The 20,696-nt window shown below is 33.1% G+C and overlaps 1 protein-coding gene across 1 annotated transcript; it reads left to right on the top strand.

Moving 5' to 3' along the window:
- Positions 1-11,311: 11,311 nt before the first annotated feature.
- LOC120122095 lies at positions 11,312-15,656 on the top strand. Its single transcript, XM_039141337.1, has 7 exons — positions 11,312-11,429; positions 11,712-11,851; positions 12,359-12,408; positions 12,486-12,967; positions 14,451-14,528; positions 15,252-15,314; positions 15,546-15,656. Exons 1-7 carry the CDS (start codon positions 11,376-11,378, stop codon positions 15,600-15,602), a joined length of 924 nt encoding a protein of 307 aa, XP_038997268.1. The 5' UTR covers positions 11,312-11,375; the 3' UTR covers positions 15,603-15,656.
- Positions 15,657-20,696: the final 5,040 nt, after the last annotated feature.

The following is a 20,696-nucleotide window of genomic DNA, read 5'->3' as shown; positions in this document are numbered from 1 at the left end:
AATCCTTTTTCATAGTTCCTCATAGCTTCGGCTATAAATGATTACTTGAGGTCATGTCCTTTTAGATCCCATAGGGCGTATAGGGGGAGGGCTCGACAGAGTGATGTCAAGGAGACTAGACTTAGAGTTTGTTCGTTGATTGTAGGCACATTAAATGCTAAGCTGTTGGAGCTGACCGATATACTTAGTAATAAGAAAATTGATTTTGCATGTATTCAGGAAACTAAGTGGAAAGGGGCTCACGCCAGAGAGTGTAATGGGTAGAAGTTGTGGTATTCAGGTGTTGATAACGCTAGAAATGGGGTGGGTATCTTGGTATCCTCTAGGCTCAAGGAAAATGTAGTTGAAGTTTATAGATACCAGGATAAGATCATGATGATTAAGGTTATTATAGAAGTGGAAGTGGTGAATGTCCTTTCAGTGTATGCCCCATACGTTCGCCTAGGGGAAGGGGAAAAACGTTGCTTTTGGGATCAGTTAGATGATGTACTTAGGAGCATTCCGGAGGACCAAAGCATTTTTATAGGGGGAGACTTCAATGGCCATATAGGTAGTGCAACCGATGGGTATGACGGTGTTCATGGGGGTTTCAGTTTTGGTAGTAGGAACGAGGAGGGGCGTACGTTGCTTGAATTTTCTACTGCACACGATATGGTGGTCACTAACTCCTTCTTTAACAAGAGAGATGTGAACTTGGTTACGTTCCATAGCGGGGGACATTATACCTAAATTGACTATATCCTGGTTCGAAATTGGGATCGATGGGCTTGCATTGACTGTAAGGTGTTCCCGGAAGAGGCATGTGCATCACAACACAGATTATTGGTTTTGGTGTTCTTTGTTTGCCACAGGCGGAGCACTCATAGGAGGGTTAAACTTGGTAAACCTAGGATCCTTTGGAAGAACTTACATGGAGCGACAACTGATGACTTTAAGAGTAAGGTTTTGTCTAATACAAGTTTTGGAACTAAAAACTCAAATAATGCAGATATGTTATGGAAAAATATGGAAAATACCCTCAGGGAGGTGGGCAAAAACACCCTTGGGTTGTCGTCAGGGAAGGTCAAGGAACATAAAGAATCATGGTGGTGGAACGTCGAAGTCCAAACTAAGGTGAAGACAAAGCAAACTTGCTTCAAGGAGTTTCTACAATGCAATGACGACGAAGCAAGATCAAGAGCTAAGCAAAGATACAAGGAGGTAAAGCGGGAAGCCAAGAAAATAGTGGCTAAAGCAAAGGATAAGGCATACGAGGAAATGTACAAGAGATTAGACACCAAGGAAGGACAAAATGGCATCTTCAGGCTTGCAAAATCCAGGGAAAATAGGAAAAATGATCTAGGTAGCATTAGGTTTATTAAGGACAACAATGGTGTTCTTTCAGTGAAAGATCATGATATTAAAAGGGTTTGGGGTAGTTACTTCTTTGGCTTATTTAATGACGTTACCTCTCCCTGTATAGATAGTACCGTTGATAGCTCAGTCGACCATTATACTATGGCAAATGACTGCCCTACAAGTAGGATTGGGTTTGAGGAAGTCAAAATGGCTCTAAGAAAGATAGGGAGGGAAAAAGCTGTCGGTCCAGATCCAATTCCTATCACTGTGTGGTTGGCCCTAGGAGAAGAGGGAGTTAAGTGGTTGACCAACATCTTTAATATTATTTTAGAGACTGCCAAGATGCCAGAGGAGCGGAGAGAGTTTACAGTGATACCAATCTATAAGAATAAAGGAGATCCCCAACATTGTGGCAACTACAAAGGTATTAAACTACTTAGCCATACCATGAAACTATGGGAAAATGTGATAGAGGCTAGGTTGAGACATGTTACTAGGGTTTCGGAAAACCAATTTGGCTTTATGCCAGACAGGTCTACTACGGAGGTGATTCATCTACTTCGACGACTTATGGAGAAATATAGGGAAAAATAGAGATCTTCACATGGCGTTCATTGACCTTGAGAAGGCGTATGATAGCGTTCCCCACGATACGATCTGAAAGACCTTGGAAAAGAGACAGATCTCAACTGCTTATATCCGGGCGATTCGTGATATGTACTGTAGATCTACTACATACGTCAGGACTACAGTTGGCGACACCGAGGCATTCCTGGTGAAAATCAGACTCCACCAGGGGTCGGCTCTTAGCCCTTACATCTTCGCCTTGATTACGGACGACATCTATTGTGCGACACCAGACGGTGTTCCATGGTGTATGCTTTTCGCTGACGACATTGTCCTAGTTGCTGAAACAAAAACTGAGCTGAATAGTAGACTGGCTACCTGGAAGATTGCTTTGGAAGAAAAAGGTCTAAGGATCAATATTGAAAAGACAGAGTATTTATGTTCAAACTTTAGTGGGAACCAAAACGATGAAGATGTACAAGTATGCATAAAAGGACACGTTCTCTCCTCAAATGATTGTTTCAAGTACCTAGGGTATATGATACATAAAGATAGGGGTCTAGATGATGACGTTACACACCGTATAAAGGAGGGATGGCTAAAGTGGAGGGCTGTTACTGGAGTTTTGTGTGACAAGAAAGTACCTCTAAAACTTAAGGAAAAATTTTATAGAATGACAATAAGACCAGCGCTGCTGTATGGATCAGAATGCTGGGTAATCAATAAGGATCACGTAAGAAGGATGGAGGCCGCAGAAATGAGAATGCTTCGATGGGCATGTGGTAGGACTCTATCGGACATGACACCAAACTCTACTACTAGGAGGTCCTTGGGGGTGGTGCCTGTATCCGAAAAATTGAGGGATGGAAGACTACGGTGGTTTGGGCATGTCCTTAGGCGACAACCGTCGGAAGCGGTCAGGAGGGTAGAGTCAATTACAGTCGATGGTGCCAGAAGGAGGGGACGACCAAGACGGAAGTGGGAAGACTGCTTGCGATCTGATTTGAAGGATTTAGCTCTTACCGAGGATATGACCTCTGATAGGAAAGTATGGAGACTTAAGACCAGGGTAGTCGAGTAGTTACGGGTCACAGTCATACGGTGTAACTCCTCTGTCCTCTTTTTAATGCCTTTGTAGTAATTCTCATGACTTCTACATTTTACGTTTCTTTCATTAGAATTTATGAAGGCTTAGAACTAAGGTAGCGGAGTGGTGTTGCCTTAATTTAGGTTTGAACCCATTTGACTTTATTCCTTCTTGTAGCTTGCTATCGTTAACTTCTGTGTAGCCTTCTTTTCAGGTTTCTTCTTTTTAAATTTAGCCAGGTCTTACGTTTCTGTCTATATGCAGATATTTGTACGTAGGGATTTATTTGCAGGGATTACTCCCCATTACAGACACGCATATGAAGAATGTTCAACTATGTATATATATTTATTTACTTATACATGCATTGCATTTTATCTTTATTTTTAATTTTTCTGACTGCCGGAGGTCTTCCACGGAAGCTGCTCTCAACCTTGCGTTTAGGGCCAGCCTACTACCCTACCTCCCCTTACACTATTATATTTGGGAATAAGGTTTTGTTGTTGTTGTTGTTGTTGTAAATGTACCATGTATATGTTTCCTATTCTATGACCAATAAGCATAATCCGATTAGATGCAATGTCAATGACTTTACAACCATTTGATTCAAACAAGACATTGTATCCTTTATCGCATAATTGACTAATACTCAATAGATTATGCTTTAACCCATTCACATATTAAACTTTTTCTATTTGTATGGAAGAGGTATTACCTATAGTACCTATACATTCAATGTAACCTTTTGAGTTGTCACCAAAGGTTACCACTCCTCCATTTTTATCATTAAGCTCTATAAACTGGCTCTTGTCTCCGGTCATGTGTCTTGAGAATCCACTATCAAGGAACCATGAGTTTGAACTTGTATTTTGTGCCTTGTAGCAATGCTCATTTTCCTATAAACATAGATTAATTTTTGATTTTTGGTACCCAAATTCTTTTGGGTCCATATTTATTAGTTCCTAAAATCCTAGTCCCATTGGGTATCAATTTGTGTCGGATATCCTTATCTTTAGTAGTAATGAGTTATTTAAGAACCCATATACTTCTAACAATTTTACCATTAGAGGTTCTTCGGGGACCTCTATGATTGTAGTTTTTAAAGCTTTTTCTAATATAGTTGGATTTTGAATTTTCTCATTTTTCAAAACGTTTTGTTCCAGCTATATCAAAAGAAGCTTTAAGATCATCAAATTCTTTTTGATGATCATCGTTGACTCTTGAAATTAAATTGTGCAAATCAGAATTTTTCTTTTCAAAATCTTTGATTTTGATTTGCAATTCATTAATTTTACTTTCAAGATCATTATTAGTCTTGAATATGAGATTATTTTCATTTTTTAATTTTGAAATATCTTTCTTGTATTTCAAAAATAATTTCTCATAATCTGAATCCAACCCAGTATATTCCTCTAATAACTCATCAAAAGAATAATCTTTTAAATCAAATGAGTTAGAGGTTACCTAAGAATCTTCCCCGGCGGCCATCAAGCACATGTTCACTACTTCTTGTTCCTCTTCATTTAATGATTCATCATCATCACTCGAAGTAGCCACGTGTGCCTTGTGCTTCTTCTTCAAAAGACCATTCTTCTTCAAATTTGGGCAATCATAATTCATATGCCCAGGCTTTTTGTATTCGTAGCATATGATTGGGTTCTTCTCTTTTGGTTCATTTTTGAAGCCTTCATTTCTTTTGAATTTTCTTACTTTTTTTGAGCTTCGTTAATTTTCTGAACCGTTTGGCAAATAACATTATCTCTTCATCGTCGTCATCACCATCAAAATTACTCTCATCTTTTGTGGATTTGAGAGTAACTCCAACGTTTTTCTTTTTCTCCGTCTCTTTCTTTGTCCCATCTTTCTTCTCGAGGTCTACCTCATCTTGAATCATCATTTCATGAGTGAGAAGAGAACCCATGAGTTCATCGAGAGTTAAAGACTTTAAGTCTTTAGCTTCGATAATCACCATCTTATTTGATTGCCAAGCTTTTAGAAGAGAATAAATTATCTTCCTTACAAGCTTCTCGTTGGGATTTACTTCTCCAAACACTTTAAGGCCATTAATAATCATGGAGAATCTATCCATCATAGCTTTGATGTCTTCATCTGGTTTCATCCTGAAATTTTCATAGTTATGAGTAAGAAGACTAATTTTGGATTCTTTTACCTCGTTGGTGCCTTCATGAGTGACTTGTAGTTTATCACATATCTCCTTGGTGGTTGTACAAGATGAAACTCTGTCGTATTTATCTGGTCCAAGAGCACAAAATATAATATGGATAGCCTTTGAGTTGAGCTGGAACATTCTCGTCTCTTCTTCACTCCACATATTTGAATCTGTGGATGGTTCAGAGTATCTGTTCATCACGATTTTCTAAGCTCCCATGTCACTTGCTTGAATGAATTACCTCATCCTATTCTCCCAATAAGCATAATTAGCTCTATTGAAGAAAGGATGCTTGTTGATTGGCTGAGAATCAATAATGAAGTCGAAGTTTGAATTGGAGGCCATTGATGACTTGAATATCGATATAACTCTTCCCGAATCGACTCAAGAGGTGGTAAAACCTTCAAATTAGTGTAGCTCCGATACCAATTATTGAGTTAATTGATCGAAGAAATAGCCAAGAAGGAGATGAATTGATAATTAAAATTTTGGTGGAAGCTTTAACAGAAAATTGAAAAAATTTGCATAGCTATTTAGAGTGGTTCGACTTTCTCAACCAAAGTCTACGTCAAATACCTTAGCTATCCTCACTAAGGATTTCCACAAATTCACTAATTTGTCTTTCTTTTGAGGACAAAGAGTAACCTTACAACTCCCTCAAGAATTATACCCAAATTCTTGAGAACACTCGCTCCCAAAGAGAAAATTACAAGTTCTGCCAAGATACAAAAAAACCTCACAAGGCAAGATGTTTGCACAATTCTAGAACAAAGAAAGAACACTCAAGAATGAATACAATTGATCACAAATGGTGTTCTTGAAAGCAAAATGAATATTGAATGGAAAAGAGGTTTGAAATGCTCAAACAATAAGTTTAAGGCTTTCTTTTTGATTCTCTAGCTTCTCTTTTTAATTCTTGTTGATCAATGGCTTCAGAACTTGTTTAAATAAACCTTGGATCAATTCTGAATGTTGGAGATCATTGGTGAAGTCAATAGAGTCGTTATGGTGTGATTACCATTTAAAAAATCTGTTGGGAGCGTAGGTGTATCGATACATCTTCAAAGTGTATCGATACACTCAGTGTAAAATTCAAATATTTCAACTGTTATTTGACCAAGTGTATCGGTACATCCCAGAGGTATCAGTACACTAATTTCATTTGATGTTTCTCAGAGCTTGGAGTGTATCGGTACATTGACTATGTATCAATTCCCTTATTCCATTCGAAATAGGGGTATATCGGTACATCCAAGGAGTATATCGATACCTCCCTTGTAAAATTAATTTTTGGCTTGATTAATGTTCGAAATATTTTGCAAAAATTGTTTCAAAATATTTTAAGATGAAAACACAATTTTACACTTAAGTAAGGATTAAAATTGACATTTGAAAACTTGGAGTAATATTTTTGATATATAATTTTGAATCGAATATAAAATCTTAAAATTCAATAGTACTTTATTTGTTATATCGAAACATCAAAATGTTTTCAACACTAACAACCTCACATAATTAAGTTATAATGGGGATAAATGGTAGGGTTACTAAAAAATCTTATGTCTTGTCTTCTAGAATAGTTCATGCCTTTTATGCAATACTGCTCGACGGAGTTTGCTAAAAGTGTTACTAGGCTATCTTTAGTAAGGAACCTGGTAGTAAAATGTTATGGTAATGCCTCTTAGCGTTAACTGCAGCAACATCCTATCGACTATGTCCTACTTTTAGTCGTTGAAATCCTCTCCTTATCTCTAAGGTGGATTAGGGTTTTGCTGCCTAGCTCGGCCCTATTGCTCGCATTGATCTCACTTAACTCTCTCGATATTAGGCATCAAACTTAGAAAATGGCTAACTCTGGAAAGCTCTTATAATCCTAATTAAAAAAAATACAATGAACAAAGAAAATATATAACATGAAAATATAAACCATTCATTTCAACAAACACATAATAATCCAAAATAACCCATACCAAATAAGTTAGTTCATGATGGGACACAAATCATCCACTAAAATAATTCATTCCATTATAAACCACAAGTAGGGGTGAGCAAAACTCGACTCGACTCAAAAAAGCAATTTTTCGACTCGATTCGAAAAAACTTGACTCGAAATGACTTCGAGTTGTAATTTTATAAACTCGACTGGACTTAAAAAAATTTCAAGTTCAAATCGATTTGTAAAATACAACTCAAATAACTCAAAATTTTTAGTAATTAGTGGATGGATTTTTAAGTTTGAGTCGAGTCTCATAATTATATATGATATATATATATCACATATGAAAGAAATATACATGTATTGTATTTTTTTTTATAAAAAAACACAAAAGAATGTATTGTTATATATATATATATATGATCATAAAAAACAATTTAAATTGAAATGAAATAATATCATAATATTATAAAGAGAAAATAACCTCATTGACCAAAAATGCCTTATAATATACGATTTTAACCAACTTTTTTTGGATTTGCCAAAATGACCAACTAAATCGCAATGCGATCGATAATTCGCAACGCGATCTCTGGCATCGCAAATCAGTTTCCAGATTCGCAACGCGAACTTCGACTATCGCAATGCGAACTTGGACTATCGCAATGCGAACTTGGACTATCGCAATGCGAATATGTAAATCGCAATGCGATAGTCGACTATCTCAATGCGAACTTCGACTATCGCATTGCGATTTACATATTCGTATTGCGATAGTCCAAGTTCGCATTGCGATAGTCGAAGTTCGCATTGCGATAGTCCAAGTTCACATTGCGATAGTCCAAAATCGCAACGACTGGTGGTATTGCATCTGTTTCTTAATAATTTTCTCTAAAAAGATAGTATTCACGTGGACGAGTCGAAGACACGTATTACCACGACCACGACCCGACCCGACCCGACCCGAGACGAGACGGACGGCGGCGGCGGCGGCGCGCGAGAGTCCCCCTTGTTCTCTATCACTCAACAAGGAAGTGGGAAAGCCAAGCCTTAAATACCATTCCCAATAGTGTTTCCAATATTATGTGGGATTGAGCATTACCAACACTTGTTTCTAATACAATGTGATTATTCAGGAAACAATTAACAATCATGCACCTTAAAACAACTGAATCAGTAACTAATTGCATTAGTATTATACGATTAAATATGTCATAATTAAATGTTAATCTACAATCAATCGCGATTATTGCAATTTTAAGCAAAATATTCAAAAATAATATCACTATTTAAGGATCAATCCCACATAGTATTGGAAACAAGTGTTGGTAATGCTCAATCCCACATAGTATTGGAAACACTATTGGGAATGGTATTTAAGGCTTGGCTTTCCCACTTCCTTGTTGAGTGATAGAGAACAAGGGGGACTCTCGCGCGCCGTTGCCGCTGCCGTCCGACTCGTCTCGTCTCGTCTCGGGTCGGGTCGGGTCGGGGTCGTGGTCGTGGTCGTGGTAATACGTGTCTTCGACATGTCCGCGCGAATACTATCTTTTTAAAGAAAATTCTTAAGAAACAAATGCAATACCGTCGTTGCGATTTTGGACTATCGCAACGAATTTGGAATAAATCGCAACGCGAACTTCGACTATCGCAACGAATTTGGAATAAATCGCAACGCGAACTTGGAATAAATTGCAACGAATTTAGAATAAATCGCAATGCGAACTTTGACTATCGCAACGAACTTGGAATAAATCGCAACGCGAACTTGGACTATCGCAATACGAATATGTAAATCGCAATGCGATAGTCGAAGTTCGCGTTGCGAATCTGAAAACTGATTTGCGATACCGGAGATCGCGTTGCGAATTATCGATCGCATTGCGATTTAGTTGGTCATTTTGGAAAATCCAAAAAGAGTTGGTTAAAATCGTATATTATAAGGCATTTTTGGTCACTGAGGTTATTTTCTCTATTATAAATAATGATAATTAAATTTGAACACAAACTTGAAAATTCGACTAGACTCGACTCAACTCAAAAACAAATTTAAGTCAACTCCTAGTTGGAAAATAAGACTCGTTAACTTGAATAACTCAAAAATTTTGACCCGACTCGATCGAACGCTCACTCCTACCCACAAGAGAAATAAAATGAAAGCACAGAGGAAAGAAGAAACTCTCAAACACGCGAGCTATCGTGAGTTTCCTTGAACCACCACGAACAACCTTAGCAAGCTAGCTTCTCTCAAAGGCCTAGCTTGTTATTCCCTTGAAGTTTGGCTATGGAGGACACCACGAAAGGAGGAAGAAAATGAAATAAAATGGAGAATTTTGTAGCCTTCTTTTCCTGTCTCTCTTATCTCATATTCCCAAAAGCTCTATTTAATTATAGGTAACATTCCCTTCACATGAAGGGACAGGTAAGACTGGCAGTGGGAATCACACGGGCAGCTGGTAGGAGGGATCACGTGTAGGCTGGACAGTTAGCATCTTTCATAAAAATATCTTCAGCTCTTTTGTCCTTTTTTTACGCCTAGAAATTTCGTCTAAAATACTACAATATTCTTCCAATGTCTCCTCGATCAGTATGCTACAACGAATCTCCTCACTATTTTTTGGCTCATTCATCTGCACATCATCAACAAAACACAACCTTCCCCATTAAGCATCACTAATTTTCAAAATAAAATGATGTAGCAAAACAATACCACCACTTGCAACTATATAGGTCTAAATGCAACTATATGCATCTAAATGTACTTTAAAACAATCAATAACCAAAGTGAAAAGGCACAAAACATAACTCTTTTACGGGTTATCATTATGTCAAATATTCATTAAAAAAATAAAAAAAATTATCTCATTATTATTAAAAAATTAAAAATATCACGTAAACACTTTTATTAATTTTTTATATATAGATGATCAAAATGAAATTAAACATAATATTATATATGTTTTTTTAAAATGGTTAAATGGTTCAAATTGTCCAAATATTATATTAAATAAAATTGGTTATTAGACGGATACATAGCTAAAAAAAATTGTTTCGAGGTGTCAAATATAGAAACTATATGAAAAAATTTAAGGGTGAAAGTTGTGTTTTTAAATTTTTATTGTTAAATATATTTTTTTAAAAAGTGATGTCAATTTCTTTTTTAAAGGGTGTCAAATCTTTTCTAAGATATATATATATATATATATATATATATATATATATATATTTTAATACAAAAACAAGTATATAAAGAATGCATCGAAAAGTATTTTAATGTTTAAAAAAACATTTTAATGTTTAAAATAATTTGTTAAAAATAGGTGCATAAAGTTTTATTAATTATATTTTTAGGAGCATTCCATTAAAAAAAATTAAGTGACACGTGTTACGTTTATATATTTTTAAAAATAAATATTATTTAAAATTATTTTTTTTAAATCTGGACATGATACGTGTTACTTAACAATTTTTTTAACGGTAGGCACCTAAAGTGTAGCAGATAAAACTTTAGACACCTATTTTTAACGAAAATTTTTTTAAACACCAAAAATTAGTTTTGAATGTAGTTTAGACACTTATTATATATATATATGGACAAAAAAATTAAAAGCTTTTGGGGTGTCAAGTGGATTTAGAGTGTTTGAAAAAAATTCTTTGTTGGAATAGACTATCTACTATTGTGTTTCACTTAGTGTTTTTTAAAATACGTATGAATCACTCGACTTCTTTTATCTTATTACTCTGTTAGGCTTAACGTTCAAAATTCATGCAACATGAGGAATATGTCATGTTTTCTCGACGTTTTCCCTCATCTACTATTTATTTCACACTGAATGAGAAAATAATCTCTTGAACATCTCGAGTCATTTTTTTCTTTACCATATTATCTTATCAAATTTACCTAGTTAAATAACCAAACCAAAATTAAAATAATAATTGAGTGATTAAAATAACATCATTTACCCTTTAAATTTTGTAGAATAAGATTTAAAATAAATTATAATTGATTAAGTGGTAAATAGTTTGATACCGTTTAAGTAAAACATCGAATGTGAATTTTTGTGTATATATAAAATTAGATGTACGATATGAATCGGTCTGAATTAACGAGTGTGAAGCCTTAAAATCGAAAAAACCCCCTCAAATAATAGGGCAAAATAGTTGATGGACGTCCCATATTCGTTATTCTTAAAACGGCGGCCTTTACTTGTTTATCTTTCAGAATTCATTACCGAAAGAACCGTGTAATCGATCTTTAACTTGTCTAGGGTTTCTTCATGGCAGAAGCCTCGCGGGGTCGTGTTACTATTACTCTCGGTCGTACTGGCCAGGTATTTTTTTTACTTTATTTATTCTTAATATTTATTCCTTTTTTCTTTTAGTAATTTTTGGTGATTTTGCTTAATTGTTTGCCTGGTTGCTGGTCAAATTTAGGATATATGCTGAGCATAAATTTTATCCAATTTCATTTAGAACTATTTACTGTTGCTTGGTAGATTTCTCCTTATTATTCATTAAAGTATTTAAGCTTTTTCTTCCCAAAAAATATTGTTGGTGTAGTTCCCCTAATTCTTTTGTTGGCTTGTTGAACTTTATTGATTATGTTGGTGTAGGTGAAATGGGCTGGACATACATCCAGTGGTGATTTTTCTGATTCTCATCATGTTTCTGGAAGTAAGCGGTCTGTAAGGGATGGGTTGGGTAGCAATGTAGATGGTTCTTTGTTGCAAGGAAGTCAGCTGAACAACAAACGGTACGCTTTTAAGAATTTTGCTGTTTTATCAACATTTCTAAATCTTAGTTTGCTACATTGGTGCCTGTGCAATGTCAATTTAAGTAGTTTTCTGTATTTCCTTGTGGACGATAGTGATAATGTTGTATTGTAGCATATGGAGCTTGCAAATTATACCGCATAGTTTAGGGATTCTTTTAGACTAAAACAATGTATTCAATTATATGGGTTGCCTGGACTTGACACTGCCTAGTAGACATTAATGTGTTTAGTTTCCTTTTTCGTTCAACATTATTTGTAATAATATGGAATTCAGGAAAGCATCCTGTTTCCACTTCAACTGTTGGATATTTGTTTGATAAGGATTCTCTAAAACAAAATAAATCGCAGCTCTATAGGCCATGAAAAGTAATTCATTGCCCTGCCTCTGGCTTTTATTTTCTATGTTTGTAAACTTTCGCCCTATTAGCTTATCAGTGAAGTTTACTTGTGTAAAAAAGTTATTGTGCTGGTTTGACTTTTCCACAGACAAAGAATTGATGGTTATACTACAAGCTTGAATGCCAATGGCTTGAATGGTAACAAACTTATGCCTCTGTGTTGCAAAATCTTTGTTATCCTGGTCTATGAACTGTGTTACAAAACTTTTCCACAGACAAAATCTTCGCTCAACTTATGCCTTATGGGACACATCAAATGCCTGATTCTAGGGAGCGAATACCTGAACCGAGGGAGAGAGTGCCAGACTCTAGAGAAACTAGCATCCCGGGCAGAATTCCTTCCACAAGAAGTGCAAACGATTTTCCTCGTGTTTCCACTTCAAGAAGTCCATATTCTCGTTGGACTTTAGATCATTTAAGACAGTGCTCTCCAGATAGAGTAATGGGTACTTCTAGGGGTATCTCCCCAAAAAATGCTGGAGAGATTCAGAGAAGGCAAGTAAACAAGACATATGATGATGTCAGAGCAGTTTCATACATGGGAAAAGATATTTTTGATGCTCCAGGGCCCGTGAGTACAACATCTTTTGTTACGAAGTCTAGATTGCCAACCACTTCAGCAAAGCCCATTCCACTAGGCCCCCAAATTCCAGTTCCAATTCCTCCAAGTAGTATTGTACAAAAACCTTCCTTTGCGGTACATACGATTTGCCACCTACTTTCTGTTCTAGTAGTGAAATGGTGCAACTATCGTGGTTTACATCTATTTTTCTGATTATATTTTCTTGTGAACATCTGCTTATGTTCATGAATTCAGCTTGTTTCTTACCGTATAACTCATGGTGTACTTGGTATATACTTTACCATGTTTTCATCATTCAAACGGTCCAAAAAATTTGTTAATCTTATTCTCAGACCACTATGCTAGGAAAGTCAAGACTCAAAATATCTCTATCTGAGGTAGATAAGAATCTAGTAACTTGTTGAGTGTTCAATGTTGTTTGCCTTATAGCTCGTGCATAAAAACTAGTATTTGTGTGGTCCCAAATAATTTCTTTAAAATAGTTGTGTACCTTGATTTATAAAATGGCATTTAGGGTGTGTTTGTTTGGATGTAATTGGTTTTTTGGAAATTGAATTCTGAAAATGAATTACTGAAATTTGAAATTCTGGAAAATGAATTACATTTATGGAAAACGTTTTCCGGAAAATGTTTTTCGTAAAACGAATTCTATTTTTTTGAAAAAAATCTGGAAAACGTTTTACGATGTTTGAAAGATGTTTAAACATTTTTTCTACTAGTTGATGAGTTTTTTAAAAATTATTTATTACAAATATTAAATACAATAAATAATATTATTTATCATAAAACTTAATATTATTATTTTTAAAATATTAAAATATTTATTTATTATTAAATATTATTTTATAATGTTATTAATAAAAATATTAATATTGGTATATTTATTGAAATAAAAATATTATAAATTATTATTAATTATTTATTAAAGTAATAGGGTATATTATATTTTAAAAAATTAATTAGTATTTAAATTTCTTTATTAAAATATTATAGATTATTATATTAATATAAATATAAATAATTATTCATTATTAATAATTAATAATATTATTCATTATTAATAATTTAATAATATATTTCTATGAAATTAATAATAGTATAAATTTATTAATAATTTATTATATATTATTAAATAAAAAATATAATATCTTATATTATTATAATATAATTGATTATTTTATTATAATATTAAAAATATAATATTATATTATTAGAAATATTAATAAATAGATTTTTAATATTTTAAAAATTAATATTTTGATTAAAATGATATTAAAATATTTTACTAATATTAAATTCATAAAATAAAATTATTTTGAGTATTTATTCTTTGAAGTGAAAAGTTTGGAAAATGACTTACGAAAAATCAGACCGTAAGTCATTTTTCAGAAAACACAGGAAATTCTGTTGACCAAAAAAAGGTTTTACGTTGACCAACCAGTTTTCCTCTAACCAAACACTGAAAAACATTTTCCGGAAAACGAATTACGTGAAACAAACACGGGATTTCAAGGAAAACCAATCCCCAAACAAACAGACCCTTAGATGGATTTTCTTACTATTCTTTTCCCCTTCATTTTGGGTGGCTGCTGTATAGGGTGTTGAGCAACAAACTGTTGAAGGCTTGCTGCATTCACTGGGGCTGGGAAAGTATGGGATTACTTTCAAGGAAGAAGTAAGTAATCTAGATCCTTAGTTTCTAAGGATAAATTGTTTTCTTTTTTGAAAGATAAAAGGTGTTCTGAGATGCTTTGGAAGACTATTCAGCTATGAAAAAGATGTGTATTCATTTGCTATGTTATTTCTTCTTAGGAATTTGTTGCTTGCTATGTTTTTTTCTTCATAGATTACATCTTATCATGTAGCCATCTTTATGAGTTCCTCTTATATTTAGAAGATAAAAAAGGATGATTCATGTGCCCTCAATTCCCTCCCCATTCCCGATCAACAGCCCTCTCCCTAAAGAGACAGAAAGGGGTGGAGGATTTTAATTAAGTAGTAGAAGGACAACAAAAAATGTTTATATGTGGGTACTATGCTACATAGATGTAGGTACATATTTTATCGATGTTACTTTAAATAAAATACAAAAATACTCTAATAAATCTCGGAAATGTTTGGTCTGTTTGAAATGGTTGCAATATTTGTTAATGTTGTCAAACTTGTGAATGTCTTATAAACCAATGCTAAGTATCTTCAAGACATTTGGTTTCTAATGTTTCTAAACGGATTGTTGTATGTAGAAAAATATCTTGAAGTTGCTGCAATTGTTCAAATTGCTTAAGTTACTGAAATATCATGGACCTATATTTTGATCCTGATTTGAAAATTGCTTGTTTTGTGTTTTGATCTGTATTCTCCATGTTCAGCTGATCTGTCGATATGATATTTAACTCAGGTGGACATGACTGCACTGAAGCAGATGGGGGAAAATGACCTTAAAGAGCTAGGAATACCTATGGTTCTTTTTCTGTACCTGTATTATTAATTGTTAAAATTTTGTTCTTCGTTTTCATAACTGGTGCTGAAACGAATAACTGATTGGCATATAGACACGTATAATTCTGATGATAAGTATCAGACTTTCTTCATGAGCTTCAATTTAGTTGAATTCTGGGTCTTTTACTTGAATTCTGATCAATATGATGTAGGCAATGAATGATTTTGAATGGTGTCCCTGTTTGATTTGCAGGGCCCTAGGAAAAAGATTCTTCTTGCTCTCTTGCCCCGTCCCAAAAGGCAGCCATGATTTTTCCCTTCTTCATACTCCAAGGGTATCTCTCTTTCCGAGTTAAGAAGTGACTCCTTTCTTTCATGTGTTCAAGGCTGATCAAAATATTTGAATGCGGTGGGCAAGAAATTTTAAAGATGCCCAGAAAGTTTTCATTTTGCCTGGGTGTTGATTGTTCTTTTATTATCAATGTATTCCGCGTTTCTCTTACATGGTTTTATTATTGTTATTATTATTTCTACTTTTCAAATCGTCATTTTAAAAATAAAAGTAGCAATTAATTCGAGCCAAAAGAAATTGGTCCAGTTTTCATGCATATATTTCTGACTCGTAATTCATAAGAAAACAATGTCAGTTTTATTAGATAATAGTTGCGCATGATAAGCATATAAGATTTCGGCCGCCTTTGATCCTAATAGTAATTTAGATAAGCTTATGGTCAAAGTTAGCTGCAATATTTTCTAACTGCCTTGGTTGTTCTTTGTCCTCCTACGAAAAGCCATGTGCTGTACCTTAGTTTATTTTGGTCAATATTGTACTGCTGTGTTTTCTTTGAATCCTACGAAAGCCATGTGCTGTACCTTAGTTTATTTTGGTCAATATTGTACTGCTGTGTTTTCTTTGAATGTAATATTTAACATCCAATCCGTAATTGATAGACTAGAAGTTCACTGAATTGATAGGGAAGCTTTATTTTGTTAAAATATTGGTTAGATTTTGATGTTTTTAATTGATGAGCTTTTAAGTTATGGATTTTATCCTTCTGTATTATAAAAATAAAAAATCAATCTCTCTATTTAAAAATAAATAAATTAGAATTTCAATATTACGATAAATGAAAATGTAGTTCAATTGGATAATAAAAATTAGTAATTCAATAATTAATGTAAGAGATTAAAAAGAAAAGAGCAGTTTAAGTTCATGCGCGTATTTTTCATAAAATATTGAAATCAAATTCTAATAAATTAAAGTTGATAAACTAATTACAGAATAAAGAGATAAAATTCATAACCAAAACACATTTAATCTATTAATTTCTATAAAAAGTGTCAACTAACTAAATACATTTTACATTATTATTTAATTAGTATTTAAAAACTACTTTATTCAATAAATCCATTTAAAATTCTCTTTTAAAAAACGTCGCTTCTACGTTGTCTTTGCCATTATTAAAGTGGTCTATGCAGTTGAACTTTGAGTATATCTTATTCTTTCTTTTCCTCAAAATAATTATCATGCTTGTCCTTGCTTCTATGATAAAATTAACATGTTTTGAAATATGTGTACGAATGAAACATCAGAAATCTTAAAAATCAAGGCCACCTTGTTTTGTTAGGTGCTTGCATGTATCTTTTCCATTGGTTTACCGTTCTCACATTATGATTTTAAGGCTTAAACTAAAAATAGGTACTCAAATTATGCTTTTTTTTAAGTACTTATTTTTTTTTTATCAAACTAAGTTATTAAACTATTATAGGTAATCACTTCAAGTATTTAAACTATTTTTGGGTCAAAATAATTCCTTAAATCACGACTATTTTTTTTTTTTTGCTTTAAGCTTCTAATTTTTTTTTTCAAAATAAGTACCTAATTTTGTGTGAAGTGTCAACATCTTACTGGTCAAAAATTATTTTTCTAATTAAAAAAATGATAAGACTTAAAATGTTTAAAAATAATAATTTAAGTATTTAATTTGATCAAAAAATAGTTTAGATACTTAAAACAAAGAAAATACATAGTTGAGTACATATTTTTACTTTGACTGATTTTTGTTGTCTTTTTTTATAAAAAAATGTGCCTCATTAAAAAGCCATTCTATCAACACAAAATTGAGGTCCTATAAAGGAAAGAGTAGAAACTCATATCGTTTGTTACATATGTTGCGATAAAATTTGGATAAATCGAATCAAAGAAAAAGGCTCAATGGTGTGAGAGGGCTCACCTAACTAAAATATGAGCCACTCTATTGGCCTCCCTACGAACAAAAACCACCCTACAACTAACAAATTAATTACACCAGTCACATATAGAACACAAAAAACAAGCCTATAGTAGACTCATCTACTTCTACAACATAAAACTTATTCACAATCATAAAAGAAACCAGTTAAAAAATAACGTATTTCTAATCCTGTTTCGGGGTCAAATTCACCGTCGCTTTTATATTTATGTTTATTTTAATATTACCGTTGGATTTTTTTTACAATTTTTATAATATTTTAATAGTTATAATCGATGGATTGTGAGTATTCTAAAAATAATTAATAGATTAAAGATATTAGTTATATGAACTTATTAATTCACTTCATGTTTAAAAGAGTTCAAACAATTATGTCTATAAGGTGTGTGTTGTCAATGACTATGAAAGATTTTTAACAACTGATTACCTTATAATCATCCCAGATTATTAAAAAAAATATATTAGTTACATTTATTAGTTCATAAAGATATATATTTTGTTAGTAAAGAGTAAATACATTTGATCGGTTAGTCATCCTGCTCATCTTTGTTTCCATTTATTCCTTTAGGTCATATGCCACTAAGAGCACCCCTTTGTTCTCTTACAACCTCTCTTTCTCTCCCTTCCCCTCTCCTGTGGGTAAGATTAGAATTAAGATTTATATATATGAATAAAGAGATCATAGTTAAAATGGCAAATTTACCTCTCTCAGACATGTAACTACACAATTATATGCCAGCTAACATCGATAACATTCATGTACAAATCTTGTCTTCAATAACTCAATTAGTACATGCGTAGAAAACTATACTTAATCACTTTAAAACCCCATATATAAACAATTTGTGATTTTTATTTTTAAAAAATCACATTATTTATATGTAGAATTTTGAAGTGTTTAAAAATAGTTTATATATATATATATATTTATTGACTGATTGAAAACAAAATCTATATATATATACATATACGTCATTATAGATCGACTTATGCTTATTTAATTACCTGTCTTTAATATATATTGTGTAATATTTCTTTTTAAATGAACTCGGTATGATTTTCATTTATTATTTTTCATTTTAACTATGAACCACATTAAAAAAAATATTATCAAATGACCAATCACGTAAAAAAAATCACATCTACGTGGAAACGCCCATCAACGCCATAAGTTCATCCCTGGTGAAATGATAATAAAAGTTGGGCTAAATTATATCATTGATCACTGAACTATTTTGTTCTTTTATTTTTATCATTGATCTTTCGATTTTGTTAAATAGACTACTTAATTATTTAAATGATGTCAATTAAGTCACTTGCCCTTAATTAAGGATGGCAAACGGGTGGAGTGGGTGCGGATACCTCTTCCCCTATCTTAATATCCACCTAATATTTTTGTATCCACCATCTGCCCACCATCCACGACATGTAAATTGTTAAATTCATAACCGTCCTCGCGAATACATTCTCAAATCTATCCCCACAACCACTACCCAACTGGATACCCATCAGTCATCTCGTACCCGTCTGTACCCGCCTATATCCACATAACAACAACCTCATAAATTACATAAGAAGAAAACATAAAGCAAACATGATCATTAAAAAACATAATAAAATAAATGAAGGATTAACTGAGTTAAAGATTAACATAGATTTCAAAATAAACCAATGTCTTAGTACATAAAATACCATAATAAAAGACATAATTAAAGTGTAGAAACATAAATAACAAACATCGTCATAAAAATGTTTATACCCTAACATTTGGTTAAATTACAAGTCATGTTCTATAAAGTCTTGAGATTTACAGAATAGTATCTAGAATTATACCTAAATTCATAATGATCCAAAAATTATATGGTGGATAGTGAGCGGATGGATGCAGAGCGAAGTGATGCGGGGCAGACAGATGCAGGATGGGTAAGGTGTAACACCCCCAACCCGTATCCGACCTGGATCCGAGTCCGAGGTGTCACATTGAGTTTTCAAACTTTTTCTTCTTTAAAAAATGACTAAAATAAAATTCATAGTTTAAGAAAATGATTGATTTCCATTCATTTAAAATCAATTTAGTTTTACAAAACATATCAGAGCTTATACAATTTATATCTTTAGACTACATGCCAACTACACTCTATATAACAAAATACATATACTCAACTACAATTCTGATCTGATCTGTGGAAAAGAGGATCTGACATATCTTGCTCCACTTCGCTTCTCTTCTAGCTTTCCGGAACCTACGTGTGAAACACTCACACACTAAGTCTATGACTTAGTGAGGCATTAAAACTTATAAGAGAAACTCTAGCTATTTAAACATGCATGAACATATCATCTCATGATGCCACACAAGACAATATAACATTAAATATAATGTAATGTACACATATACATATACATATCACACATTGTTTCCATCACAATCCTTATTATCATTTATATCTTATAATCATATCCTCTTATACGTAACCTTTTTTAATCAACACATGATTCATTTAACCAAGCAATACACACATCATCGTATAAATCATATAATACAATTCTTATCACAAAAACATATACAACATATGTTATCTCTTTGTTAGCCCATGTACATATGTGAGAACTAAAGATATTTGAGTACATTGAGGTTGTGCACTATGTTGTCACCACAGCTTGTTTGGGGTCCCACTAGGGGCATGTGAAATTTGTCCCGAATGACCTATGTATGTCCCGAAGGACCTCTGTATGTCCTGAAGGACCTATGAACCCTCGACTCTTGGCATGCCAACTATACCCTAGCTCTCACAACACATAACATGGGCATTAGTTTTTACACTTATCACATAGTACTTTCACATAGCTCTTTATCTCATTCTCATATGATCACATAATCATGTAGTTCACTTCCATATATTTCACACATACATGTAATCAAGTAGTTTATTTTTCGTGTAATTCATGTCATTTCTCATATGATTTCATTTTCATATCTCACATACTTCAATATCCTTAGACTTATTTTACTTTATTACATTAAAGCATAGACATGTAGTCTTATGTGCTCTACCAATACTATCTATTCATATAATCTCATTTTTCCTTATAAGTAAATACTACTTATTTTATTTCACTTCTCATTTATTCACCTAATTATTTATATCAAT

This window comes from Hibiscus syriacus, unplaced genomic scaffold (assembly GCF_006381635.1).
Source record: "Hibiscus syriacus cultivar Baekdansim isolate YM2019G1 unplaced genomic scaffold, ASM638163v2 tig00110384_pilon, whole genome shotgun sequence".
Classification (NCBI taxonomy): Eukaryota; Viridiplantae; Streptophyta; class Magnoliopsida; order Malvales; family Malvaceae; genus Hibiscus; species Hibiscus syriacus.
The sequence above is the reverse complement of the archived record's forward strand: the minus strand, read 5'-3'. Positions and strand labels throughout refer to the sequence as shown.